At 49.2% G+C, this 27,793-nt stretch overlaps 1 protein-coding gene across 12 annotated transcripts in view; it reads left to right on the forward strand.

Moving 5' to 3' along the window:
• Positions 1 to 27,793, forward strand: part of Shank2 (SH3 and multiple ankyrin repeat domains 2) — a 446,182-nt gene that overhangs the window by 74,405 nt on the left and 343,984 nt on the right. For all 12 annotated transcript variants that reach the window (XM_031389011.1, XM_031389016.1, XM_031389019.1 and 9 more), the window contains exons 4-8: positions 1,995 to 2,198; positions 4,596 to 4,667; positions 8,126 to 8,234; positions 19,211 to 19,362; positions 20,572 to 20,739. In XM_031389011.1, the coding sequence (XP_031244871.1) occupies positions 1,995 to 2,198; positions 4,596 to 4,667; positions 8,126 to 8,234; positions 19,211 to 19,362; positions 20,572 to 20,739 (705 nt within the window). The remainder of the gene's footprint in view (positions 1 to 1,994; positions 2,199 to 4,595; positions 4,668 to 8,125; positions 8,235 to 19,210; positions 19,363 to 20,571; positions 20,740 to 27,793) is intronic.

Below are 27,793 nucleotides of genomic sequence, written 5' to 3' on the forward strand. Positions count from 1 at the left end.
GGGGTGGGCATTTGCCTCCTCTCTGGAAGGAACAACTGGTCCCACCAGGTCTTGTAACCCAGGAAGGTCAGAGGGTCACTCTGAACTCAGCCAGTGACACCTGAGAGGAGCCAACAGGAGCGTTCATTCATGTGTGGGGTGTCAGCTTCCCTGGCTGGGGTTGTAGCTGCTGGACTAGTGTCAGGGTAGACGGCAGCTGAGCCTTTCTGCAGCCATGAGAGCCTACTGGTGCTCAGGGATGGGATCCTTCTAGACCCTTAGGCAGGCACACGCAGAATCCCCTGTGAAGCAATAATTCTAGCTTCTTTCAGTAATTCCTCAGCTCTTCTGAGCTGTCTTCACAGTAGGAAAGCATATCCCTGCACTCCTGCTATGGCTGAGCAGTAGAAACTAATTTTAATCCAAGACAAATGAAAAGTCTTAGTTAGACATGAGCCTGGACGGGCTTTGGCTTCCAAGGAATGCCACCGAAGGCTCCTGGGAACACAACTGAGTGCCACTATTCCAGTTCTCAGAGGCAGAGATGCATCGTTAGGAGTGTGGGCGATGGAGGCCCTGCTGATGCCGTTTAAGAAATTACCTCTTTCAGTAATTGGCTTGATGTTCCCCAACCCTGCTCAAATAGTTTCTTGTGATTGCCACTCCTCACCCTTCAAGTGGCTGGGTTTTGGTTTTTCCATTTTTACATAGGTGTACATGGTGGTTGCATATGCATAAGCATGTTTGGCTACATGATGTCCAAAGTGGATGTCTAGAATCATCCTTCACAGCTCTTTCACCTATTCCCTGAGGCAGGATTTAAGGCTCTATCAATCAAACCCAGAGCTTGCCCTTACAGCTAGTGCCATCAGCTTAGCTCTGATGGATGCACTGTCCCTGCTCTTTGAGGCTGGAATTACAGATGTATGTGCCACACCCACCTGGCATTTATATGAGTTCTAGGGATTTAAACTACAGTCCTCACACTCTCGCACAAGTGCTTTTAACCATACAGCTTTGTTACCAGCTGTTTAGTGCACACGGTTCAGAGACAGTGTTGGTGATATGGAGGCTCTCGTCCCTCAGGCTTCCCATGGTGAACTCCTGAGGCAAGGCATCATCAGAGTTCCCAGAGAACAAGCCACGCACACCTCAAGTGGCACTGTTGCAGTCGGCTGCAGCACCAGGGGTCCCATGTAGTGGATTGAGAATCATGCGCAAGATTCATTTTCTATCTTCATCAGGAAAGAGTGTGACTTTTACACAGGGGTACACCAGATCTATTAGGTGTTACAACCAAATAGGAAATCATGCAGTATATCCAACCATGTGTCCCAGGATAGCTGTAAATGCTTCAAACAAAAGAGATTTCTTTTTCTAACTCAATCACATAGTTCTCACACATGAACTTTGTAGATGGCAATGTGATACACTCCAATATGAAATGCACTTGGGAGGGTGTGTAGAAGTTTTAAAAACATGTCGTCATTACATATTGAGGAACCTGAGTGTCGGTAGATCTGAAGGTCCCGAGGGGATCCTGTAACCCCTGGGATGTCTTAGGGACAGCTGTATTTAGCTTTGACTCTCAGTGTATGCCCCCACCACAGTGCATTCGTGTGCTCTGATGTACACATTTGCGCATATGATAATCTTGGTTTCAGTCCCTATGTGGGCTAGTCAGGTAGTCTCAGGGACCCTGATTAGCCTGTCTCTCCCTCCCTAGCACTGAGGTCTGGGCTCAAGCTCAGTCCCATGCTTAGTGGACAGAGACTTCATTGACTCCTGGCCCTGACTGAGTGTTTTTGCTTTTCCCAGCCTTTCTGTTTGAGAGACAGAAGTAAACTTTACTTTGTAGTTAGTAAGCCATATCTCTTGGCTCCTGTGTTCCAAACATGTAGCAGTGGGGCAGAGGGCACAGGAACAGAAGGAACAGGAATCCTTTGATCCTGTGCCCAGGTTAGTGGCTCTGATGACCTTTGGCATCCTGACTTGTGTCTCTGTTCTTCCTGCAGAAGTGCATTCGATTTAACCCGGATGCCACGGTGTGGGTGGCCAAGCAGCGGATACTGTGCACGCTGAACCAAGGCCTGAAGGATGTACTCAACTATGGGCTCTTTCAGCCCGCCAGCAATGGGCGTGACGGCAAGTTCCTGGATGAGGAACGGCTCTTGCGGGAATACCCACAGCCCATGGGCCAGGGTGTGCCTTCCTTGGAGGTAACTAGCCATGTGTGAGTGTGTGAGGGAGGGTGCTGTGCAGCCTGGGTGCAACTGAGGGCAGCATTTTAGCCAGGCTCCTGTTGGTTTTCCATTAGAAAATTACCCACCCTACAGTTACAGTCTGGCTCCTCTGGACCTTCCCTGTTAGGCATGTGTGTGACAGATCCTTCTTGGTGGCCTTGAGAATGTGGATCAATGGTGTGATTAGCTAAAGACAAAGTGAGAGCTGAGTTTATGGTGGCATCTGGACGAGGGCTGGGGCAGGATGCAAGGCTAAAGCATTGTAGCCTAGCAGCAGGCCCTGACATCTTCCAATTGCATCCAGAAGCTACAGGCGGAGCTTAGAAGACACACACACTCCCCAGGCAGTCCCGGCAATCCAGTTGTTCAGGACTGACTTGTTTTGACACTTAAAAATCAAGAAAGTTCTCATCTGAGTCATGGGCATACCTTGCCTCCTGTGGACTTGTCATCTTGTATGGGGCAGAGGGAGAACAGAACAAGGTTGCCTCCTTCAGATCGTACTGGGGTTGGTGATGGTGCTAAGAGATGGCTCAGTGGTTAAGAGCAGCTGCTGATCTTCCAAAGGACTCAAGTTCAGATTCCAGCATCTAAACACACACACACACATACACACACACTCTCTCTCTCTTGCACATATGCCTACACATATACCCACATACATATATGTAAACATACATATATGCACACATGTACACACATATACACATACATACACACACACACACACACACACACACTTTCTCTCTCTCTCTCTCTCTTGCTAATATGCCTATACATATACCCACATACATATATGTAAACATACATATATGCACACATGTACACACATACACACACATACACACACATACACACACACGTACAGATTGCTTTGTGGTTTAGTGCACTTGTTGCTGTTGCAGAGGAACTGGGTTCAATTCTCAGCACTTGGTAGCTCACCGCCATCTTTAACTCTAGTTCCAGGGGATCTAATGCACTCTTCTGGCCTCCATAGTTAGCAGCCACATATATGGTAAACCAATATACATGCAGGCAAGACACCAGTAGACACAAAATAAGAGACAGGGTTTGTCTGTGTAGCCTTGGCTGTCCTGGAATTCACTCTATAGATCAGGCTGGCATCAAACTTGTAGATATCCACCTGCCTCTGCCTTCCAAGTGCTGGGATTAAAGGCATGTATCACCACCACCCAGCATAATACAGTATTTTTAGAATTAGATTTTCTTATTTTTATTTTATATATGTAAGTGTTGATCCTGCATGTTTATGTATGCTTTAAATATGTGACGCACCCACAGAAGCCAGATGCGATCATCAGATCTCCTGCAACTGGAATTACAGATGGTTGTGAGCCACCACGTGGGATGCTAGGAACAGAACCAGGGTCCTCTGAAAGAACAACTAGTCCTCTTAACCACAAAGCCATCCCTCCAGTTTCCTAAGTTAAAAAAATGCCTAAAAAAAGGGAAAATAATACAAGATCAGATTTCAGTTGGGGAAATAGGGTATTCCTCCACCTGGAATGCTCCAGTGTTCCCACCCTTTATTCCTGGGAGTGTGACAGTCTCAGGAGAAGATCAGGAAGGAGGCACAGAGTGACTTGAGTTCAGGAAGGTTATTCCACTCTGGGGCCTTTGGGTGGTGTTGTCCTTGTGAAGCAGATAAGGAAGTGAGGCTGAGGTGGGGAAGTGACCAGTTCAGAGTCACTCAGCAAATAGAGGGCCTCAGGTTTCCTCTCAAAATCTCTGTCATGCACCTGTCCTTAATGTTCTTCGAGAACCTTCTGCAGTGCCTCTTTAACAGTCAGCTACACAAAGGTCTGGGTGTCTGGGAGGAGAGGGATGCGTAGTAAAGCTGACCACTGGGTCACCGCTTGCCTGGGAGTGTTGCCATTAACTCGAAGTCCACTTTCCTGCTCTGCAATGAAATTTCAAATCTCAAGTAGTCAGCACTGTCCTGAGGGCCAGTGGGAGCCTGAGTCCTGGGCATATGGTAAAGGGATTGCTCATGCAGCTCTGACAGAGGCGAGTGACAGGGAAGAAAAATGTAACATCATGGTGCACTCCGGACAAGATCAGGGCAGGTGGATTCCCACAGACCGTGAGCCAGCAAGATGAGGTCATGAACTCTGGTGTGTCATGCCATCTTACTCTTTGTACTAACTGAGAACTGGCTTCCATAGTTGAAAGCCTTCCCTGTGTTCTGATGGCTCTTTGATGGTGGGACTCTTAAGGAGGTGGGCTCAGCAGTATAGACACCAGTGTCTATGTTAAGACTGAGGTTCCTTGGCCTTGGCCAGATTGCTTTTCCTTTGAGCATCCATGTCTGGCATTTAATCATCTGCAACCTCTTTCTTGTTTCCATGGCAGTTTCGCTACAAGAAGCGCGTGTACAAGCAGTCCAACCTGGATGAGAAGCAGCTGGCCAGGCTCCACACAAAGGTATGGGTTGTGTGTGGGATAATGCTTCCTCTACCCATCAGGTCACCTTGGATCCTGTTGTGTTGTCTCTGGAGGGCTCATTCCCCTGAGAGTGGCCCCTGTGGACCCTGTGGGGTCCATACAGGACCACAGGCTGGGCCATACAGGATGCCTCACCATGCACATTGCTGGAGACCTCACTAAATAGCAGGCAGCAAGGTGGCCAGGGAAGCTGGTGGAAGTTGAACAGGGGGTTGCTGTCCCCCTGGTGACCGAGGGAAGTTAAAAGGCAGCAGGAGTGGTATCCTGGGATTTGGATATGTGGTGAGGTAGAGGGTTGCCTGCTGAGCACCATCTCTGGTTGCTGATGCTGCCAAATCAGAACAGACCTTATAAAGGCAGGAAGTTCTGGCACAATGGGAGGAGAGCTCTGTGCTAGCTGGAGGGCTCTGTGCCCACTGAAGGCATGATGAGTCCCTGTGTCACACTCCAGACATGCCAGTGAGGCCTTGGGAGCCAGGAGCACGCCCGCAGCAGGAGGCAGAGATCTTGAAGCATGTGGGTGGAGCCTGGGGAACATGGAGTGGACACTGCCTGTCCTTAGACACCCTGGGGTGCCTGGTGCTGGCCGGCCGAGCTCTCCTGCTATGGGGAGTGCACTCAGAGCTTTCACAACCCGAAAGTTCCGTGTTTCTCAGATGGAGCAGGGTAGTCACTATGGGTTTCATTCTCTTATTCGGTTAATTTTTTAAAAATTAAGTTAGTTCTTTGACAGTCTCATACAGTATAATCCATACTGTATAAGTCCATTTTGATTGGTCTACAATTCTGTCTTTACCTCCCTCTCATCTCTATCAGCCCCCATGCTTCCTATCATTCTCATTCCACCAGGGCTATGTGTATGACCATTGGGTTGAGACTATCTACCATAGCCGGATGGGCTCACCAGTGGATTCTCAACCAAAGCCTCAGTTTTCTTGAATGTATCAGCAAATAGTTCAGCCGTGTGGGGTTGAACACGGCTCCTTGTCCATCCACGCCTGTGTACTAACAGACCCACTCTTGTGCAGACCCAGTGCAGGGGTCCACAGCTGCTGAGTTCAAGACTGCAATGTCCGAGTCTTGCCAGGAGATGGCTCTGTGCAGCTCCTCTCCCTTTCTTCCAGCTCTTGCTGTCTTTCCTCCCTTTCTTCCCCAATGTTCTCTGAGCCTTAGATAGTATCAGTTTCTCATTTCCAGCTGAGCAGTCACGAGTTGCTTATTCTCAGCGCCTGTGCAACCAGGAGTCTCTGCAAGCACTAGGAAGAGGGGTTTCTCGGATTCAGGCCAAGAGGAACATTGTTTAGGAAGTAAGCAGATATTTAGTAGGTAGCTCGGTGCCATCTCAATTTAATGTTCCCCTAAAAGGGCCTATGACTTTCCCTACCATGGGTTTTTTTGGACCCAGTTTATAGCACTGGGTTTGGAGTCCTGCTGTGGATTGCCTCAAAGGCAATCAGGGAGTGGTTGGTTATTCCCACAACTATTCTGCTGCTATTATGCCATTGCCTAGCAGGTTGATATTGTGGATTGTAGGATTTACAGCTGGGCAAGACGGTTGGTGCCTTATCTCCGACTAGATAGGGTTATTTCATAACTCATTAGAATTACGAAAGCTAGCCACCCATGAGGAAGTATCCAGCTCAGGTCCATTTTGATTTCTCTTTATCACGAAATAAGCTGTGCCCTGTCTTCAGTCAGCTCTAGGTCTCATTATCTAGTTCTCGTGAACAACCCAGACAAACGACAACAGCCTGTGCTGTTCTAGGGACCTCTGTGGCCTCTCTGACCAACATTGTTTTAAGTTTTGTGCCTAAGTTATCCAGAGGTAGCTGGCAGCTGCCCTTGGTCCCCTGCCTTTTGGTATACCACCACTGTCCTTCATACCGTGACACCTCAGCCACGTTCTGGCCAAGTATGCGCCAGGCTCTTCTTATTTTTATTATTATTGTTGTTGTTTAATGTATAGGCATAAATACTTGTGGCTTTAAAGAAAGGTGTCAATGAGTAAATACCCACAGTTTAAATGACACTCCAGATTTTGGACATTTGTTCTAACCCCAGACTGTAAGATGTTTGGGTGGGAATCCAACTGATGGCATGCATGGACGGCCCAGGAATATCATCAGGCAAAAACATCACAGGTGTTCCTGTCCTGTGTTGAGGAAACTATGGATCAGGATGAGGGTGAGGACCAAGAGAGATGCTGGGCTCTTCCTGATCCTGCAGCTGGGCTGCCTGCTGAGGACAGATGCTGCAACTTCTCTAATAGAGAAGGCAGGCAGGCTTGGGAGGCTCAGGTTCCACGACTGACCTATGTGACCTTCATCTTGGACTAGGTGTCCCCTAGGGCAGGTGTCACTGTTTTGATTTGGGACTCATGGGGTGGGGTTCAGCAGTCTCCTCTTTATAGATGAGACCCTCGGCCTCAGCCTCCCTTCTGGGAATGGAGTGGAAGGTCTGATGAGTCCCGGAGACTATCAGTTGTCACCTTGCTCCAGTGATCTGCCCTCTTTCCACACGAGAACATTTCTTGTCCCCAATATGGTGGAACCCACTTCTGTAGCTATCATAACTTAAAAAAAAACCATAGGCAGACTGGATTTCCCACAACTCCAGGGCCCTTGACTCTCTGACAGCATAGCTAGAATTTGGATTTCTGGGTGCCTGGGTTATGACTGTTGGAGTGAGCTCTCTGGGACCTCTTTAGATGATTATGAACCCCACTCATCAAGGTTCCACCCTAGTGACCCAGAGGCCCCTAGTGTCTTTATATAGGAACTGCAGTCCATTGTGAGAACTCTGGAGGGACAGACATTGAGAGGTTGGTACAAAGATGCCAAACAGCCAGGGTTCTGAGACATTCATCCAGGAAGACCATGGTGTTGGCTGTGTGTTGACTTCACACTTGGCCTCATGTGAGGCTTGGTGGTAGTGATAGGGGGGCTGGGAGTATAGGGGTGGGGGGCGGGGAGAGAGGGGGTCAGCAGTTCCCTGTACAGAGGAGGACAGTGCCTCCTAGTGGTCAATCTTCTTAGTCTATAAAGATCTTCCCTCCTGCCATCCCTTCCTCTTCTCCCATCTATTCTTTTCTTACCCTCCTTCCATTCCTTCCTTTCCCTATTCTTTTCTTTCCTTTCCTTTCCTTTCCTTCCCTTTCCTTTCCTTTCCTTTCCTTTTTATCCTGCATGAGCTCATGTAGTCCAACTAGCTTTGAAATCATTATGTAGCTCAGGATGGCCTTGAACCTCCAATCCCCCTGGCTCCACCAGGAGCTGGGATTAAAGGTGTATACACCTGCATATCCAGTTTATGCAGTACTGGGCTCAAACCAGGGCCTCGTTCATGCCAGGCAAGTTCTCTGCCCACTGAGCCTCACTCCTGGCCCTGTAAGTACATTTTTCACAACGACGCTTCTGCTTTGTTCGTTTTGTCTCCAGACCAATCTGAAAAAGTTTATGGATCACACTCAACATCGCTCAGTGGAGAAGCTGGTCAAGCTGTTGGACAGAGGCCTGGATCCCAATTTCCATGACCTGGAGACTGGAGGTGGGTGTTCATGAGGGGGAACTCTTCTGTACTCGCTTGAGTAAAGCATTCATCCATTCCTTGGTTCAGGTTACTCTGCACCATTCATCTCTTAGGCTTTACTGGGTTTTCCTCTGGCTTTGTCGTGGCTCCTTGTCTTAGGGTTTCTACTGCTGTGATGAAACACCATAAGAAAAGGGCTTATTCGGCTTAGGCTTCCACATCATGTTCATCACCAAAGGAAGTCAGGACAAGAACTTAAGCAGAGCAGGAACCTGGTGACAGGAGCTGATACAGAGGCCACAGTTACTAGCTTGCTCCCTATAGCTTGCTTAGCCCACTTTCTTATAGAACCCAGGACCACCAGCCCAAGGACCACCACCACCATGGGTCACCACCCATAATTGGCTGGGCCCTCTCTCTCATCAATCACTAAATAAGAAAATGCCCTACAGATAGACCTCATGGAACATTTTTCTCAGTTGAGGTTCCCTCCTTTCAGATAACTCTAGCTTGGGTCAAGTTGACATAAAATTAGCTGCTACACTCCCCAGGCGTGTAACTTCTGGAGGCCTGTATTTTTCTCTTTGCTGTCTGACCTTCCGGCTCAGTGCATGCACACAGTAGGTGCTCCTTGCATATGTGTTAGGAAATAAGAAAGCAAATAGATGCTATACATGTGTGGGGCTGTTGTCTGCTGACTGGGAGCCTTCTGCAGAGCCCCTAGGGTGCATGTGCTAACCAGCCAGCACTGCAGCATGCTTGGCTTTTCCCCTCTGCCTGGGTGCAGGCTTCCTCACAGATAGGCAGCTGCATGCACATGTGTTGTGCTCCCTGCTGGGCGTCGAGTTCCTTAGGCTTGAAATATCCTTGGGAGAAAGCTGCACTAGTTAGAGAGAGGGCTCTTGGCTCTGCGCTGCCAACACCTGGTCTGACTGTTCTCTGCTGTGGGCTAGACCTAGGCTTTGTGGGGTGCTGCTGAGTCCCCACTAGATGCCAGTAGGATGATCCAGAGTGCCTTTCCGTGTTTCTAGCATCTCCTCCTTTTACTGAGTGGAGCTCATCCGCAGCCTAGGTGAATACTGGCTGAAGGATGATATGGCAAGGATGGCAGGCAGAGATCCAGGGATTCTCCACAGCAGAATCTGGATCTGTCTGGCCTGGTATGTGATCTCAGGACAGGAAAGATTTGACCTTAGCAGTGGGATCCTTTTGCCTGCCTTCTTTCCTTCTCTCCCTCCCTCTCATCCCAGGATACCCCAGGTCTACTGCTAGCTCCCACATGCCTTCCTGTCACACCTCGAAATTACTATGTGCACAAGATATGGAGGTGTCTTATAAAGTGTGGATCTTGTTTGTCCTTTGGGGCAGCCTGGCTGACCCCTCAAGCTGAGGTAGACCCCACTGGGTACTGATCTAGCTAGCAGCAACCTAGTCTGAGCCCTGATGTGGGTGGGTTGCCTCTTTGCTCCTGTGTTTCTTTGGGTTTATCTGTAAGCAGCTTGAGAACAGGGAGAGGCCTTGTTTCTGAGGATGGTGGTGACATCCAATGTATCAAGAGAGATTAGGAGTCCTGGCGAGGGGATGTGAGAGGAGGTCCTGACCAGAATGAGCAGATGCCATTCTGGAAGAAGCTCCCTGGGGGATAAAAATGATGTTTATGTGCCTTATGGTGACAGGATACTTCCTCTGGCCTCAGGGGTCCTAGCTTCGTACTGTCTGGTCCCTGCTTTACCAATGGCTCTATGTTGATGCTCCCATGCATTGGGCTTGGGCTGGCTCTGGCTTGCCCTGCATGGATGGGAGCTACCTTGTCCCATTCAATGACACGCAGCCCCTGAACTCTCGATATGGAAATGAAGTGTAGCCAGGAATGACACATGTCTACAACCCCAGCACTAAGAAAGCTAAGATAGGAGGATCACAAGTTCACTGCCAGCTTGGGTCACATAGCAAGCAAGACCTTGTCTCAGATTAAAAAGTAAGAGAAGGACCATGGGTGTGGTTCAGTGGTAGAGCCTTTTTGGGTTCCCTTCCCATCACACACAAAAAAAAGAGGTAAAAGGTCTGTAGGCCTGTGGGTTCCCAAGAATGAACTGGAGCCTTCAAATCTTCACAGATGACCTTCATCCAGGCCTGGGGCTCTGTCCTCAAGGTCTGTGGCCTGTATTTTCTCCTAATCATGAGTCATTGGCCTTGGTGGTAAGCTGCTCAGGTCTGGTTTTCTCTCTGTGCTTCATGGTGACTGTCTCTAGAAGATTTTGTAAGGGACTGACTGGACCAGGCAGTATGAGCCTCTCACCTTGCCATGTTCATTAGAACAGGCTAGTGTCTGTAACGTGAGTTTTCTCCCTGATAGGAGTGTGGCTCCTTTGTTCCCATCCCCTTCTACATCAGGGTCTCTGGTTCTGGGTTTTGAAGAAGCTGTCATCTTGGGGCAGACCCCAGTTGACACTGACTGTCTTGAAACAGAGGTGTGCATGTAATGGCGGCCTCCCTTAGCCCCATCTGGAGCTAGAACAGAAGTAGTAATGATGGGCAAGGAGCTGGTGCTTAGAGAAATTCCAAGAGTTTCTGCCCTCTCAGCACCAGGTATGAGGGACCTGGAAACTCAGAGCATGGAGCCCACAAGTGATGCTTATTCCATGTTCTCTGAAATGCAGCCAGTATTCAGTGCAACGCCCTGATCTAGCTAACCAGGGATTGACAAAGAAAACCCAAAAACATGCTTGTCCTCTCTCCTGTCATTGCCCTCTAAGAAACAGACTGCGGCATCTACTCATCTCTTAATGGGATCCAGTAGTCTTAGAATAATCTAGACTAAAAGTTGAATATGACAGGGCTTTGTAGAAGGAGCTTTTGGTGGTGCACACCTTTAATCCTAGCACTTGGGAGGTAGAGACAGAGGCATGTGGAGCTCTGTGAGTTTGAGGCTAGCCTGAACTACAAAGCAAGTTCCAGGATAGTCAAGGCTGTTCAGTAAAACCCTGTCTGGAGAGAGAAGGGGGGGCGTAGGCTAGGAGGCTCCTAGGTGTCCCAGGGCCCCCGACCTTGTCCTCTGTGGGCACTGAGAGACAGCTGTGTAGCTATGGCTACAATGTAGGCTGTTAGCTGATAAAAATGAGCAAATGCTGGAAAGAAGCAACGAGTATGCTAGGTGGATGCTGGTGGCATACTCCTGGTCAAGGGTGGCTGTGCTGGAGGTATCAGCAAAGGCAGGCCTAGCCAGATGTGGCTACAGAGCACGGCAGACATATGGGGTTGGAGAAGGGCACGCCATTCTAGAAATCCTTCGCCACCTTACCCACGGAGGGCTTGGGGTTTGTTTGGGGGCTTGACAGAAATCATTATTTCTAGTTTTGTTGTTGTTTGTTTTAGGGGTATTTGTGTGTGTGTGTGTGTGTGTGTGTGTGTGTGTGTTTGTGAGTGTGAGTGTAGGACAGAGAGCAACCTTGTGTTTCTCTGGAGCTGTCCATGTCCCCTTTCTTTCAGACAGGGTCTCTCACTGTCTCACTGGCCTGGTACTCCTAAGCTAGGCTAGGTAGGCTGGCTGGCTGGTGAGCCCCAGGATTCCACCTGTCTCTGTATCCCCTGCACCAGGGTTATAAGTGGATGCCCCCATGCCTGGATTTTTATGTAGGTTCAAGGGATCTGAACTCAATTCCTTGGGTCCCTCTCTGACATGGTGGGACCTCTGGGATGTCAGATGGACGACATCTCCAAGCCCTGGTAAGGCAGTCACTGGTAGTGCATCACTTTCACACTGTGGGTTTCTGAGCTTTGAGGTGTGCTCAGATGAGAGAAAGGCGGCTGATTAATGAACTGGAAACTTATGCATTGCACAGCCAACACTTTAGCAATGAAGCCATCTAACTCCCCAGCCCACACTTGCTTTCCAGATGGGCTCTTGCTGCCTCTAGCTCTAACAGACTTTGGTTATTCCTTCCACGTTTTGGAAGCGCCAAGCTGGGTTTGGTGACTTTCTGAGTCACCCTCTGAATAGCAGACTCGCTGCATACCAGACACCTTGTGGAGAGTCAAATTCAGCTTCCTTCTGAAGGCCAAGGCACGCCACCAGCCTCAGCCTCAGCTCTGCATCTCACAGGCTCAGCTGCACTGGGGAGCCACAGCTGAGGCAGCAGGCATTCCGGGTTGACTGACATGCGAGTGACATGGGAGTCCTGCTGGGGTGACCTGCCACTTAAGACCACATGGTCCATCAACAATAATAGATGTCCATAGCTGCTGGAAATGCCAATTTCATTAAATAATAAGAGAAAACAGAAGACTTTTCTCCTAGTGGGTCCCTCTCTGGCATGGTGGGACCTCTGGGATGTCAGATAGATGACAGTTCCAAGCCCTGGTAAGGCAGTCACAGTGATAGCCCTAGGGGACTTAGTGCATCACTTTCACACTGTGGGTTTCTGAGCTTTGAGGTGTGCTCAGATGAGAGAAAGGCGGCTGATTAATGAGCTAGAAACTTGCTGTACCTCCAAAACCTTTGTGAAAGGCCTGGGACAGCACAGTCCCCTGCCTGGCTGCTCCTACAGAGCCACTTTGCTCATCTGGACTAACTTCTAAGACCTGGTGACCTCTGGTCCTAAGCTGCTTTCTATTGCTGTGATAAACATAGCGACCACAAACAGCCTGGGGAGGGAAGGGTTTATTGCAGCCTCCAGTTGAAGTCTACTGTGAAGGGAAGTCAGGACAGGAATACAAGGCAGGAGCCCTGGGATGGGAACTGAAGTGCTCCCAGTGAGGAGTGCTGCTTACCGTCTTACTCCCTGTGGGTTGCTCAGCTTGCCTTATAGGATCCAGCCCAAGGGTGGCATCTCCCACAGTGGTATGGATACTCCCACATCAATAATTAACCAAGAAAATGTGCCGCAGGCTTGCTCACAGGCCAGTCTGATGGAAGCATTTTCTCAATTGAGGTTCCCTCTTCCTAGCAGACTCTAGCTTATATCAAGTTGACAAAAATCCCAAGCAGCGCACCAAGCGAGAGGTTCCGGGCAGTGATGCTCCAGAGCTGTCAGTGGGAGTGGGGGTGGCTTCTAGCTAAGTTCTTTATCATCCATGAGAGGCGCTGTTTCCACCCACATATTGCTATGGTAGACTCCTGGGGAGCCCTGTCCAGCTCCCACACGGCCCAATTAGAAGCTTTTGTGGACATTCTGCTTCCCCTTACGCAGAGCTCTGTGGCTTGGGGATTGGAGGGGCCTGTCTGATGACTTATGGTCTGTATCTGTCACACAATGAATCACAGTGCATGATCGATACCCCAGGAATTGCTGTGTCTGGAGGGAGCGGGGTTCTGAGACCTCATAAACATGAGTCTGCAGACAATGAGAGATGCTCAAATGAAGGCAGCCTGCCGCTGGTTCATAAATACTCCCCCCTCCAGTGAATCTGGTGTGTCTGGTTGGTCCTTGGAGTTCTAATAAAGAGGCCTATTGTTAGGCGAGAACTCAGATGCGGTGCCTAGTTATTTTGCAATCCTTCTTTATGCACCTGCTCCCATAGGAAGCTCATGAGCTAGAAGATAAGGTTCATCAAATATGGAAGGTGGACCACGAATGGCAGTCTGGGAAGGAAATGAGTCTGGGATTAGGTCTAGGGTTCATAAAGAACCAGTTTTAGGGTCACTGAAAAGTTCCACTGGACAGCTGGGGTGTAGCTCAGAGCCAGGGCACTTAGAGCCTGTATGTCTGAGGTCTTGGGTTCCAGTCCAACTACTACCCAAACAACAAACCGATGTGGTGGCTTATACCTGCAATTTCAGCACTCAGGGGGGGAGGCAAGAGGATCCAGAGTTCAAGGCTACCCTTAGCTATGTAGCAAGCTGGAAACTAGCCTAGGATACATGAGACTATGTCTCAAAATAATTGATTAACTCTAGCCCTACGTGTGGACCATTTCCACATGCACCTACTCCAGCCTCTCTGTCACCAACAGTAAAACTACTGTGCTGCGTTTGTCACAATTGAGGCTCAGGGGTTACACTAGAGCCACTCTTGGGGGGTCAGAGAGTTCTGTGGGGTTTGTCAAGTGTCATCTGGGATCCCATCACTGTCTACACACCCCATGTGCCTGGCCGTCTTCTCTCAGCCACAATCACCTGTGTCCCTGTTGTCACCTCCTTTCCTACGATATCAGTGTGAGAACTGGGCAGTATGTTGCCCAGCTTCATTCACTCAGTGCCCTGTGCCCCAGTTTCATCTGTGTCTGTTTGTGTCTCTTTAACATGTTTACTTAATTGTATGTTGGGCACACATACACATATGTAGAAGTCAGAGGAACTCTGTGGAGTTGTTTCTTGACTTTCACTTTTATGTGGGGTCTGGGTATTGAACTTATATTCTTAGGTTTTCTCTGCAAGCACTTTACCTACTGAGCCATGTCAGTAGGCCCAGCTGAAATCTATAGAGTTCTAAATAACATTCTTCCCATTCAGTAGGTTTCTTTTTAATTTATTGATTTAGGATAGAAAAATGGTTTCATGCAATCTTTAACAATTATGAACATAGGTTTTCCTTTTCTTTTTATTTTATTCTTTTGTATTTTTTCTTAAGACAAGTCTCACTCAGATAGTTCAGGCTGACCTTAGACTCAAAGCAATCCTCCTGCCTCAGGTTCCTCGAGTGCTGAGAAATAAGTGTATGCTACCATACCCAGTTTAGACATATATTTTCAACTTTCTTGTGGAAATTCCTAAAGCACTAATGTGGCTGGGTGGAATGTACTTGACTTTTTAAAAAATAATTATAATTATTTTATTTCAGATGTATGGCTGTTTTACCTGCCTGCATGTCTGTGTACCACATTGCGTAGTTCCAATGGCGGCTAAGAGAGGGTGTCAGATCTGGAACAGGAGTTACAGACAGTTGTGAGCCTTCATGCGAATCTTGGGGTTTCTACTCTTGTGATAAAGCACCATGACCAAAATGCAAGTTCAGGAGGAAAGGGTTTATGTAGCTTATACTTCCATATCACTGGTCATCATTGAAGGAGGTTAGGACAGGAACTCAAGCAGGGCAGGGACCTGGAACAGAAGCTGATGCAGAAGCCATGAAAGAGTGTTTCTTACTGACTTGCTCCCCATGACTTGCTTCATAGTGAAGCCTGGACCACCAGCCCAGGGATTGGCAGCATCCACAATGGGCTGGGCCCTTCTCCATCAATCACTAATTAAGAAAATGCCCTACAAGCTTGTCTATAGTCTGATCTTACAGAGGCATTTTCTTAGTTGAGGCTCCCACCTCTCAAATGACTAACTTGTATCAAGTTGACATAAAACTATTCAACACAAACTGGACCCAGGCTCTCTAGAAGGGCAGTTGGTGCTCTTAACTGCTGAGTCACCTCTCTATCACCATTGTGCTTTGTTTTGTAAGAGTATGCTGAGCTGTCCTTCAAGATACCCTAGGTGGCTGCACCCGGTCTCATCTGTGCCAGTGATGAGGGAGCAGGGCCTCTGTCCTCAAGGGTTAAGGGCTCAGTGTCTTGTGTTTGACCCTTCTGAGTGCCTGCAGCATGACCCCTGCAGCATCCCCTGGAGGTGAGTGCATCTCCTGAGGACCTGGGGCACAGCAGACGTTGTTCCACCTGTAACTCACTGTCTGTCAGTTCTCTTTGTTCAGGTGTCTCACCCATTTGGGGATGGGGGGTTATTAAAATTTGCAAGTTCTCTGTGCATATTGGATGTCAGCATCTCATGCATTTGTGTTTGTTGTTGGAAATATTTTCTTTAAGCCTGTAACAGAGTGACCTTGCATTAAGTCCCTCACCCTACTATGGAAGAGTCTTGAGGGTTTTTTTAACTTTAAAATTTTTATTTATGTGTATATGTGTTAGTATGTGTGTTCATGCACATGTGCGTCTGTGTGTCTGTGTGTGCCCATAGAGGCCAGTAGAGGGCCTTAGAGCTGGAGTTACAGGCAGTTGTGTGCTATCTGACTCAGGTGCTGGGAACCAAATACAAAATTTCTGCAAGAGTAGCCTGTGCTCTTATTTGCAGAGCCATCTCTCCGGCCCAACGGTTTTTGTTTTGTTGTCGTTGTTCATTTTTTTTTAAAGATTTATTTTATTTATGTGTATGAGTACACTGTAGCTGTACAGATGGCCGTGAGCTATCATGTGTGTGGCTGCTGGGAATTGAACTCAGGACCTCTGCCAGCCCCACTCGCTCTGGCCCCACTGGCTCTGGCCCCCCTGGCTCCGGCCTGCTCCTGTGTAATTCACTGTAGCTGTCTTCAGACGCACCAGAAGAGGGCATCAGATCTCATTCCAGGTGATTGTGAGCCACCATGTAGTTGCTGGGATCTGAACTCAGGACCTTTGGAAGAGCAGTCAGTGCTCTTACCTGCTGAGCCATCTCACCAGCCCCGTTGTTGTTCATTTTTAAAATAAACCTTTCTTAGAAAAGCTTCAGCTTGGGGAGTTTCTCCAGACTGCTCACTTATTGCTACCCTTTGATATCAGTGTGGCATATTTTGCCACCACAGACCCTCATATCCACACGTGAGTGTTACAAAGCCCATGCACTATTATGATGTCCTCAGTTTCCCTAAATGTTTTCTTCCTGTCAGAGGACTTCGGGCCCTGTGGCATCTTTACTTGACACATCTCTATAGGCTGCATGGCTTTGACGGTTGCTCTGACTTGATGACGTTGGCAGCTTTGAGGACTGGCCTGGTATTTATTCAGATGACCCTCCATGCACATTTGTCCAGTGCTTTCTTCCTGACTGGACCTACATCCTGTGAACATGAGGAAGTGTGGGGCTGGGAGGAAGACGGCAGAAGTGAAGCACCTTCTCCCCTTGGGTGGGGGCTCCTGCTGTTGGCCAAACTGCTGTGACACTGACCTCCCCTAGCATGGCTCTGACTGCAGCTTTTCTTCCCTGAGAGCCACCCACTGAGACTGTCCCATACATACAGTGTGTTTTGGAAAGGGCTCGGTTGGCATGGCCCACTGTTAGGAGTGGAGATTTATGTCACTCGTGACAGCCTGTGAGATTGTCCCCCCTGCTGCCACTTGCTGGTCACTCAGTCTCTGTATAGGTTGTGCTTTACGCAGGTATCTCTGAGAGATGGGCTTTAGGATCCCTCAGGTCTGAGCTCCAGGGATGCTCATGACACATAGAACCTGTGCAGATCCCCCGGCAGCCTGCAGCATCTCTAGATTGCTTATAAAACCTGATTCATGGACGCTGTGAAAACCACTCTGACATTGTGTTATTTCTCGGTTATATTTTATTGTTGTTATTTTTCAATCTGTGCACTGCATTAACATTCCCTGAGAAGAAGTGAATGAACTTCTGTTCACTCTGGATAGAGCAGAACGAAGAAACAACCCCAAGCCCAGACCAATGCCTTAATCAGGCTGAGTGACAGCAGTGAGGGGACACTCACAGGAGCCTTGGTGAAGGGTTACTTATAGGAGTGTCGGTGACCCTAAAACAGCTGCATTCCCTGCAAAGCCCCACCCCAGCTAGGGTGATGTCCCCCTTACTGCAAAATGGAGCCCTGCTTCCTTAACCTTCAGTTTGTATCCTATAGCGCCTTGGAAGAGACCACATGTCGCTGGGCAGAATTTCATACACCTGGGAGGGAAGGCCAGGTGGGAGCAGCTGGGTCTGATGACCTTCCCCTCCCCTTGTCCTGTGAGAGAATGTCCACTGGCCAGACCTTGGGGCTTTCTTGTGGGCATCAGCTGTTCTGGTGAAGATGGGGACCAGCCGGTCTTAGGGAGGAAAGTGTTTCCTGATGCTGGGGTTGCTTCAGTTCACAAGTGAGTGCCTGGCTGACACTGTGGCTTCTGAACTGTGCTGGAAAGCAGTTCCCCAGGGCATATTTGTTCTGCATCTTGCATTTCACACTTGGGGTGGCTCAGGTCAGCCCGTGTGCCCCACCTGCAGTCCCCACATCTGTGATACACTCATTATTCCTCCCTGTGTTAAATTTTCCATTGGACTCCTGGGCCTCCTAAATCAGTGTTTCAAGAACCTGTTAGAGGTCACCCAGCCCTTCAGAGGGAAACTGGTTTTCACTGCCATAGTTCTTGCCTGACATGGGAGGGATTGCCCCTCCAAATGCTTGATTTCTGGGGCCCCTTGCCTTGTACATGGGATACACACACACACACACACACACACACACACACACGCACATACACACACACATGCACACACACACACCCTCCAGCTGCTGCTCTGAGTCCCTTACATCCCCTCCTTGTCTTCCCTGGTGTGCCATATCCCTGTAGCCTGGCTGGAGCTCTCAGCAGGCCTGCCAGGGTCCTGCCTCTTTCCCTTCCTCCTGGTGCCTCTTGGAATTCATCTGGTTACTTCCCAGCTACAACACTCCCAGGATATTTCTAGGATGATGGTGTGTGTATAACTTTAAGGTTAAGTGACCCAAGTGTGGGTACCAGCCTCTGCTCAGGTATACTTGCTAAGTTCTAAAGTGTTTTAAAAACCAACGAGATTTCAACACATGAAAAATGAGGAATATTTTTCAAGACACTGTGTTGCAAACACCTGTGTAGTACCTAGAGGACCTCAGTTCTTATCTCTGTGGGAACCCTGCAGCCTAGTTTCTAACAGCCACAAAGGGTCTGTGTACATCACGAAATGGAAAGTGAAAGGATACTGGCCTTTCCAGTGTCCAATTAAGAGTTCTCTCCAGTTGCTTCTATGTGGGACATGTCAAGATGGGGCCCACCCAGGCTTCTGTCCTCAGTGAGTATGGTAGGACTCTCCGGGACTCACAACACTAAGGCCCCTGCTACTGCTGTTTTGATTTGCATGTGTGACCCCTTGTGTCTCTGTCATTATGAGGTTGTCTGAGTCACCTGACAGTGTGAAAAACTGGAACAGTAGGTTCCCAGAAAAAGCTGTTCAGTTTCAAGCACTCTTAGTAGGGAGGAACGCACAGTGGGGCTTGACAGCCCTCTCTGAGTTCTTGTTCTAATGCCTCTTTGTTTGGTCCCCTCAGAGACGCCCCTGACCCTGGCTGCCCAGCTCGATGACTCTATGGAGGTCATCAAAACTCTCAGAAATGGGGGTGCACATTTGGACTTCCGCTCCCGGGATGGGATGACTGCCCTTCACAAGGCTGCCCGGATGAGGAACCAGGTTGCCCTGAAGGTATGTCCTGAGCTTGCCTTGTGTGGGCAGCAGGGCCCTTTATCTGGTCCCTGAACTGTCATCACAGTGGCCTTCTCTCTAGGGAACCATGAGTCTGTCCCCACTGGAGCTCAGAAGGGCAACTGAATGTCAGGCTCTCCTGTCCCCTCTGGGCTATAGCTGCTTCTAGAACAAACCACCTTAAGCTACCTTGATCCCTCTAGTCCACATAAGGGCTCGTGTTTCCAACGCTTGAGTTGGTGCTAAACCCTGTCGTTGTCCCTCAGAGGAGGCCTCAAATCCAGAAGAGGCAATGACAGCATCGTTGCCTGTTGCATTGCATCTCTGGGAGCCAGACAGCTGTACCCACACCCATCTTCTCTTGAACTTCCATGTGGCATATAGTACACTAGTCTTCCCTGTGGCCATCTTCCCAATTCCCTTTTCCCATGCCTGCCTTTTCAGGTCCATTCCCCCTACACATCCGGCTTCCCCACAACCATCTTCCCACCCTCCCTTATTCCCATACCCGTCTTCTCAGGCCCATCTTCTCCATCCTCCCCACACCCTCCTTCCCATATGGTCTTCCCCATGCCCGTTTTCCCCCCACTGCCAGGCAGCATTCAGTCTCTTCCTTTCTTCCTTTCTTCATTCCCCATCTTCCTTTCTCCCACATCTTTGCTCCTTGCTCCTGTCTGGCAGCATATGCAACCTTGTCCAGAGAGAAGATGATTCCCCGTAAGGAGGCCAGGTCCTCTGGCTACAGCTTGGTCCAACATGGAGGCTTTCCTCTCATTTCTGCCATTCCTACCTCACCTCAGCTGCACCTTCCTACATGTTCCTGACCCTGCACAGGGCCTCACTACCCCTGACTCTCTGGGGTCCCACTGGCCTGTGTGTTAGTTCAAATGCTATGGCTTTCCTTAGCAAATGCTACCCTGGTGGCTCTTTACAGCTAGCTGTCTTCTGGAATACAGAATTCTAGGAGCCAGCAGGAACCTGTCAAGGAGCCACAGCTGCCAACTGACTCTCATCTGGGTGCAGGTGCTATTCCTGCATCCCCAAATATCACCTGTCACCCTCATTGTCAGTTAAGACTTTCCAGTTTTGTGTGTGTCACGGGGGAACATCAGGTGTCCAGGCATGACTCAGTCTGTGGGAAAGCGGTCCACGTGTGTCTTCAATTCATTCCTAATGCTAGACCAATGACAACTTTAAATTCTTCCCCAGACCCTTCTGGAGCTTGGTGCCTCCCCAGATTACAAGGACAGCTATGGACTCACACCGCTGTACCACACGGCCATTGTGGGAGGCGACCCCTACTGCTGCGAGCTGCTTCTCCACGAGCATGCCTCCGTGTGCTGCAAGGATGAGAACGGCTGGCATGAAATCCACCAGGTATGGCTCTGCTCGCTGTACCTGCTGCTGAGATCCCTGCCCTGCGACATCAGACCCAGCCTGCAGAGTAACTGAGTGCCAGGCCCTGAAAAGTTTATATTAATCACCAGCATTTACACGGTGACACATTTATGGCTATTTCCACTTTGCAAGAGAAACTAGGTGGCCATGGGAGGCTGCTGTGTATCTACGGCAACCGTTCCTTAGAGTGGGGATGGGGCTAAAGGTGTGTGTCCCTTTCCATGATCTCCAGGCCCCGATGTTCTAGGAACATGGCAAAGAAGGCAGCAGGACCCAGGATGAGGCCCAATATTTTTTTGCACAAAGCATTAAGTTTTCAGACATTGCCTTCTAATCATGAGGCTAGGAGATAGATCACCTATGACCTTGCAACCATGAAGCTGGAAGGTATGTATGTCACCTATGGCCTTGTAACCATAGGGCCAGGAGGTGTGATATCTATGACCCTGGCAAGAAACGAAATCCGCCTGATGATTCTAGAAGGGCTTTCTCTCATGACCCAGATATAGGAAGTAAGGGTCCAGGTTCCCGTCGAGCCCTGTACATAAGCCAAGCAGCTGTGGGAGCCATTGCCAGCTCTCAGCTTTGAGACTGGAAGGGCCAGTGTTTCTGGGAAGATGGGGCTGGCTGGGTGGAGCTAAGGCAGCATAGCTGGGCTCAGAGGGCTAGTGGAAGGAATGTTGAGTCCTCCAAAGCTGGAGATTATAGCCTGGAAGTCGAGGCTTTTGATCTGGGTGGAGGAAAAGGGATAGTCTCTCATTGGCCTTGAAATGGCGGTTTCACATCATTTGTAGTCTCTCCATCAATCTCTCAATGCCTGTGGCACCTCCCGCACGTGCCTCTCCTGGAGGGAGGAGTTGCATGCCTACCCAGAGCCTTCCAGGACCCATGGCTGCAGACTATAACAGAGAGGGAGGTCGGTCCTGCCCTCCTCTGGCTTGTGGGGTTCAGCTCTGTATTGTGGGGCCCCACAGCTTGGAGAAGTCCCCATGCCTGCATGAGGTGAGTGGTACTCTTTGACCCCTGCTGCTGGGACTCCAAGCACAAACTGGGTGGGGACTTCTGAGCAGCAAGCATAATGGCTATCTTGTCCACGTAGCCGATGTGAGACCAGCTGCCGTTCCTATGCTTATTTTGTAAGGGACTTTCTCCCCACGGTGCCTAACCTTAGGTGACAGACTGCTGGGACATAGAACCGGGTGCTGACTCAGAGTTATTCTAGCCACTGCTCTGACGGTGTGCTATAAGATGGGACGGGTGTTTAAGAAGCCAGAAGACTTTACGGAAACAGGTTACTCTCCTCAGGAGGTGGGGCCTGTCCAGTCAGCAGAAGCTCTTTTGGGGAAGCCAGAGACACCTAGAAAAACCCAGCTCTGTCCCAGATGCCTTCAGGCTCTGGCTACAGCACCAGCTACTCACCAGGCTCCCAGGCTCCCTGTGGACTTCACCCTGGCTGCCCCATCACTGTGGAAAGCACTATGGTTTCAGATCTTTCTCTCTCTGTGCCTCCATATATATATTTCAAAGTACAGCCATCTCTCAGGACCCTCAGGGGTCCCATTCTAGGACTTCCCAGTGATTCCAAGATTCAAGATGCTCCATTCCCTTCTGTAATACTGTGTGGCATTTACATACACATCTACCCAGGCCTGTTCAGCCGTCGTCCTTCAGGTTACTCTCTTGATTTTATTCTTTTGAGACAGAGTCTCAATCTGTGGCCTAGGGTATCCTGGAGCCACTTCATAGAATAAGCGAGCTTTGAACGTTAGGGAGTCTGCCTGCCTCAGCCTTCCAGGGTTGGGATTTCAGGCATGATATACAATATCCTGAATGATTTAGGTTTTTTGAGAGTGATGGTTCTACCATGTTTAAGGTCAAGAAGAGAAAGAAGTCTGTGTGTGTTTAGCACACATGCAAAATTTCCTCAAGTATTTCTTCTGTCCACAGCTGTAGAATCCGTAGGTGACAGATTGAACACAGGTGATGTGGACGTTTGTACCCTAGCTGTTCTGTCTCTTTGGAGAGCCTAGTGTCTACAGCCCTGAGAACTGGGGTAGCATCTTGCCCATCTGCTTCCCTTTTGCCTCTGAATCCCCGATGCTTCCCCTTCCCTCCTGGGCCAAGGTGATGCCCAGCCATCAGGAGTGCTCAGTCCCTCCCTCCTGTGGTGGGGGGGCAGGATTGAGAGTAACTTCCCATTTGTTCAGCTGTCTCCCTGGCCTGACCCTCACTTGTGCATGGTACCTACTTGTTTGTATCTGCAGAGGTCTCCTGGGGCTCCTGGCCTGTGGTCCCTCACCCCCCATGTCCCCAGCACTGGCCTGGGACTCCACTGTCCATCTATTATTCACACAGCCACAAATGTTACTGACTGATCTCAGTGACACTTGCCACCCACTCAGTGTTCTGACACCAGGATGCAGTGGTGGTCAGAGACTCTAACACACGAGGGAAGCTAGACAGGAGACAAAACAGATATTTAAACGATCGCAAGCACATGCACACACACACTTATGTGGACATGTAGGAAGCAGGTATATGTACTCTGTGTCCCCATGTAATAGTAGTTCCTGGGCACGTACAGTGACAGCAGGCACTGGCGTCCTGGAGCAGAAGATGGGTGACTGTGACTCCTCTGTTCTGCAGGTTTGCAGCTTCTATACCTCGGTCTGTCCATCTGTCTGTCCATCCGTCTGTCTGTCTGTCTGTCTGTCTGTCTGTCTGTCTGTCTCCCTCCCTCCCTGCCTCACCACCAGCCTTCTTGCCCCTCCCTTTACCAGGGCAGCCCCTCTTCACAGTCCAGTGATACCACACTCACAGGTCTGGCCCTTTTTGTGTAAACCATGTGATTCTAGTTCTTGCCTTGGACAGCCCTTGGCTGTGGGACCCTGGCTGTCTCTAGTTCCTGGGCCCCACAGATATCAAGTTCCATCCTGGGTCTGGATTGAGAACTTCACCACTTCAGTGCCACCCAGACCCGACAGCCCCTCAGCCCACAGACCTTGGTTCTCTGGAGACCTTGGAAGACTTAACACTATTGATTCTTGAATCCTGAATCTTGCCTTTCCTTGCAGGGTGTGGACTGCCCTCTAGTGGTTGATTTCAATCTAGCCTGGGAACCTTGCTTTTTGTTTCTTAGCTGCAGATTGTTGTGCCTACTAAACAGGGTGACCCTGCACAGACCTGGCAGGAGTCGGAGGCACAGCCAATACCTCCTAGGTTATCCTTCCAGCCACAGTTCACACTTACCCAGCCTAACACTTCTCCAGCCTCTCCCCTTATATACCCTCAAAATAACCCCAGCAGAGTGTTTCCTGTTCCTGTTAACCAGCGAATGAATAGGCCCAGAGAGGATAAGTAACTTGCCTGAGGTTACCGAGTGAGCAATAGGCTGAACAAAATTGATCCCTGCCTTGTCTTATCTCATTGCCTTCTCCTTCATCTTACCTGCAGACCTCTCAAGCAGAATCCATCCTTAATACAACTGTGTGCAGAGGAAGAAATGGCATGGGGTGGGTGGGTTTTGTAAGGGTTCCCCTAGACTAGTTCTGGCCCTCTTGGAACAGCCCCAGAGCCCCAGATTTCTGGGCTCAGGATTTAAAGTTGGGTAGCACCACCCTCTGATACTGCAGAGATGTCTGCTTTCTCCTGCTGGCCCGTGGCGTCACATGGCAAGTGTCTGGCTAGCTCCCTGGGGTTCTCAGAGCTGCCCCTTGCCTGTCTGTTCTGAAGCCAGGTTTATATCGCAGGACATTTCTGCTGAGGTGTACATGGGCAGAGACTGCTGCCAACTATATCTAGAGCTCTTGTTTGAATTCACATCTGAAAACTCATATCTTTTAATAAACATTTATTTTTTTTATTTATGTCTGCATGTATGTGTGTGGGCATGAGCTTGTGGGTTCAGGCACCCATGGAAGCCAGAAGAGGGTATCAGATCCCCTGAGCCTGGAGTTACAGGCAATTGTGGGCTACCTAGAATGGTGCTGGGAACTGAACTTGGGCCCTTTGGAAAAGCAGGGAGCTTTCTTCAAATTTTGTTTTAATTGTTAGATATTTTTATTTTATGTGTGTGTGTGTTACACCTGCATGCATGGGTGCCATATGTGTACAGTGTTCTTGAAGGCCAGAAAAGGGCGCTGAGTTCTCTAGAATTAGAGTTGCAGATGTTTGTGAAGCTGCCATGGCAGCACTGGGAATTGAACCCAGGTCCTTTGGAAGAACAGGAAACATTCTTAACTACTGAGCCACCTTTCCAGCCCTTGAACTCACATCTTTAGAGACCACTAGTTCTTTCCTTGTTCCCCAAATACATACATGTTCAGCATGGACACCTGGGAAAGCGCGTGTGCGCACACACACACACACACACACACACACACACACACACACACACAGAGCTCCTTAAAGAAACCAAATGCATTTCCCCCACTGGTGGGACCTGGGAGTTTTCAGTTCTGTTCCTCCCCCCGCCCCACCCCCAGCACACACACATAGCTGTAGTGCAGCCTCCAGCATGTTGGGTCCAACACTGGCAAGCTTCTCCAAGAGAAGAGAGCCACCTGGCTAAATGGCTAGGACATAATGGCTCTCATGGACCTGACTCCTCCCATACTCTGTGGGTACACGTCATCAGTATGGGGCCATCTCCTCATACCACTCACAAGTGATTTTTGTCCAGTATGCACAGACTGGGATGGAAATTCCCTTATACTTTCTAGGTGGCCTGGTCAGGGCAGTGTCTCCTCAGAAATTTCAGAGCTCTTGAAACAGCTGAATGTAAGAGCAACCGTGATACACTTTCTACAATGCCTGTGTTCTAGAGTTCAGTTTGTGTTCACAGCCTACACGTGACCCTCTCCACAGTCATCATCCTGCCATGTCCTATACTGTGACCTCACATGGTTGACTTCTGTGTGTCTGTGTCTTGGTAAACTTTGTTTTTATTTTATTTTTAGGACAGGGTTTCTCTGCGTAACCCTGACAGTCCCAGAACTCACTCTGTAGGCCAGGCTGGCCTTGAACTCACAGAGATCCACCTGCCTCTGCCTCCCAAGTGCTGGGATTAAAGGTGTACACCATTACAATCTGGTCTTTTTTAAAAAATAGATTTATTTATTGTATTTTATGTGTATGGATATTTTGCCTGCATGTATGTATATATGTCATGTGCATGTAATACCTATGGAGGCTGGAAGATGGTGGTAGTGTTAGGTCCCTTGGAACTGGAGTTATAGATGGTTGTGAGCCACCATGTGGATGCTGGGAATCGAACCCAGGTCCTCTGGAAGAACAACCAATGCTTTTAATTGCTGAGGCATCTAGTCCCATCGGCTAGTCTACTTTTGATCACCCCAGTGATCTCATTCTTCCTTGCCACCTTCCTTTTAGACCAAAGAGTCCCAAGAGTGACATTGTAACACCCTGGTTAGGACTTTGCTCTGGTGTCCAGGAGCTTTTTAAGCCCCTTCTGCAATATGAGTTTGGGGATTTACCACGAGCGTCCAGCAGGTGGCAGTGCAGTGCTCAGAGGAAGGCTCACTGTTTCCTCATTAATACCAAATTTGTGATTTGGCAAGTAGCAGGCAGGCTGCTGGACACAGCTGGTGTGAACCCAGCACTCTGAGAGCACCTTATTCTAAATACTCACCCCTAGTCCTCCCCAGGGGTATCTGCAGTAGATTTGGGTGACCCCCAAGAAAACTTTTTTTTTTTTGAAAGCAAGGAAGTGGAAAGCCAGGGTCTGAGTCAATGTTACATCCTGAATTTGGTTTGCTCCCTACCTCCATCCTGCTTGGAAGCTGTGTCCAATGGGCTCTGCAGGGGACAAGGACTGGCTTTCACCCTTTGGCAACATTCAGATTCTGTGCTTTAGAACTGTCTATAGGGAGTTTGCAAAGGTAGGGCATCGTACAGCAGCAAGCAGATGCCTCCTGGTGGACTTCACTCCAGAGCACATTCATTTTCACCAGCCGTCCCAGCAATGTCAGAGGGTACATCCCTCGTCTACCCTGGAGCCCTCTTGTGGGCAAGCCTGCAGTGTCCTCTGGTCCCTCTGGTCCCTCGGGTCCCTCGGGTCCCTCTGGCTTCCCAGGGTCTCCTTCAGACTCCAGGAGAGTTGTTTTCTAGAACGCCTTTCTGTCTGTGCTCCTCTGCCATGTCCCGAGGACACACAGGTCTATATTTGTCTCCAAGCTGCGGCCTCTGTGCTCTTGGCAGTGTGTCCTGTCAGGTGGCCTGTGGTGACCACTTGACATGACTAGTGGCATCCCTGTGAATACTACCTCTTCCCTATTGCAGTGAACTAGGGATCCCCGAGACCGCCAGTCCATGCACGATTTCACCAATGAACTAGGGATCCCTGAGACCGCCGGTCCATGCACGATTTCACCTGCGGCTGTGGCATTGATATTTCTTGTCTGTATTGATTTTTGCCTTTGCCCAGTAGAGATTCTCCTCCATTTTACCTCTAGTTGGGTATCCATCAGCCAGAAAAGCTTCTTTTATTTATCTTTTATTTATAGCAAGGTAGACTCATAGGTTTCTCTTTTCTGGCAGATATTATTGGATAACACCTGGTGTTAGCATCTGTTTGGATCTGTGGGTGCCCCTTTGGAATGGATCTGAACATTGCTTAGTTGTTTTTCTTATTGCTTGGCAAAACGCTGGACAGAATCACTGTGACAGAGAGAGACACAAGCAGTGGGGTTCAGCCAATTTCTTCATTTTGTTCAATTTGAGACCCTATCCTGTGGGATGATACCATCCACATTTATACCTCAATGAACCTAATGTAGATATTCCCTCATAGGTATGCCCAGAGGGGTGTTCCCATGGTGACTGTAAATACTCATAAGTCAGTATGTTCCTGTCCCTTTCTGACACACGGTTAACTCAGGCTGTTGTGTGATACTTTTCCTGGGGAGACATGTCACAAAAAATATATTCACCTCTGACTGATGGGAACCAGTGACAGACTAAAGTAAGGATAACACTGAAGTCCAACTTAGTGAGCCAGTAAGCTTGTTAGCAT

Source organism: Mastomys coucha, unplaced genomic scaffold, assembly GCF_008632895.1.
Source record: "Mastomys coucha isolate ucsf_1 unplaced genomic scaffold, UCSF_Mcou_1 pScaffold21, whole genome shotgun sequence".
Classification (NCBI taxonomy): Eukaryota; Metazoa; Chordata; class Mammalia; order Rodentia; family Muridae; genus Mastomys; species Mastomys coucha.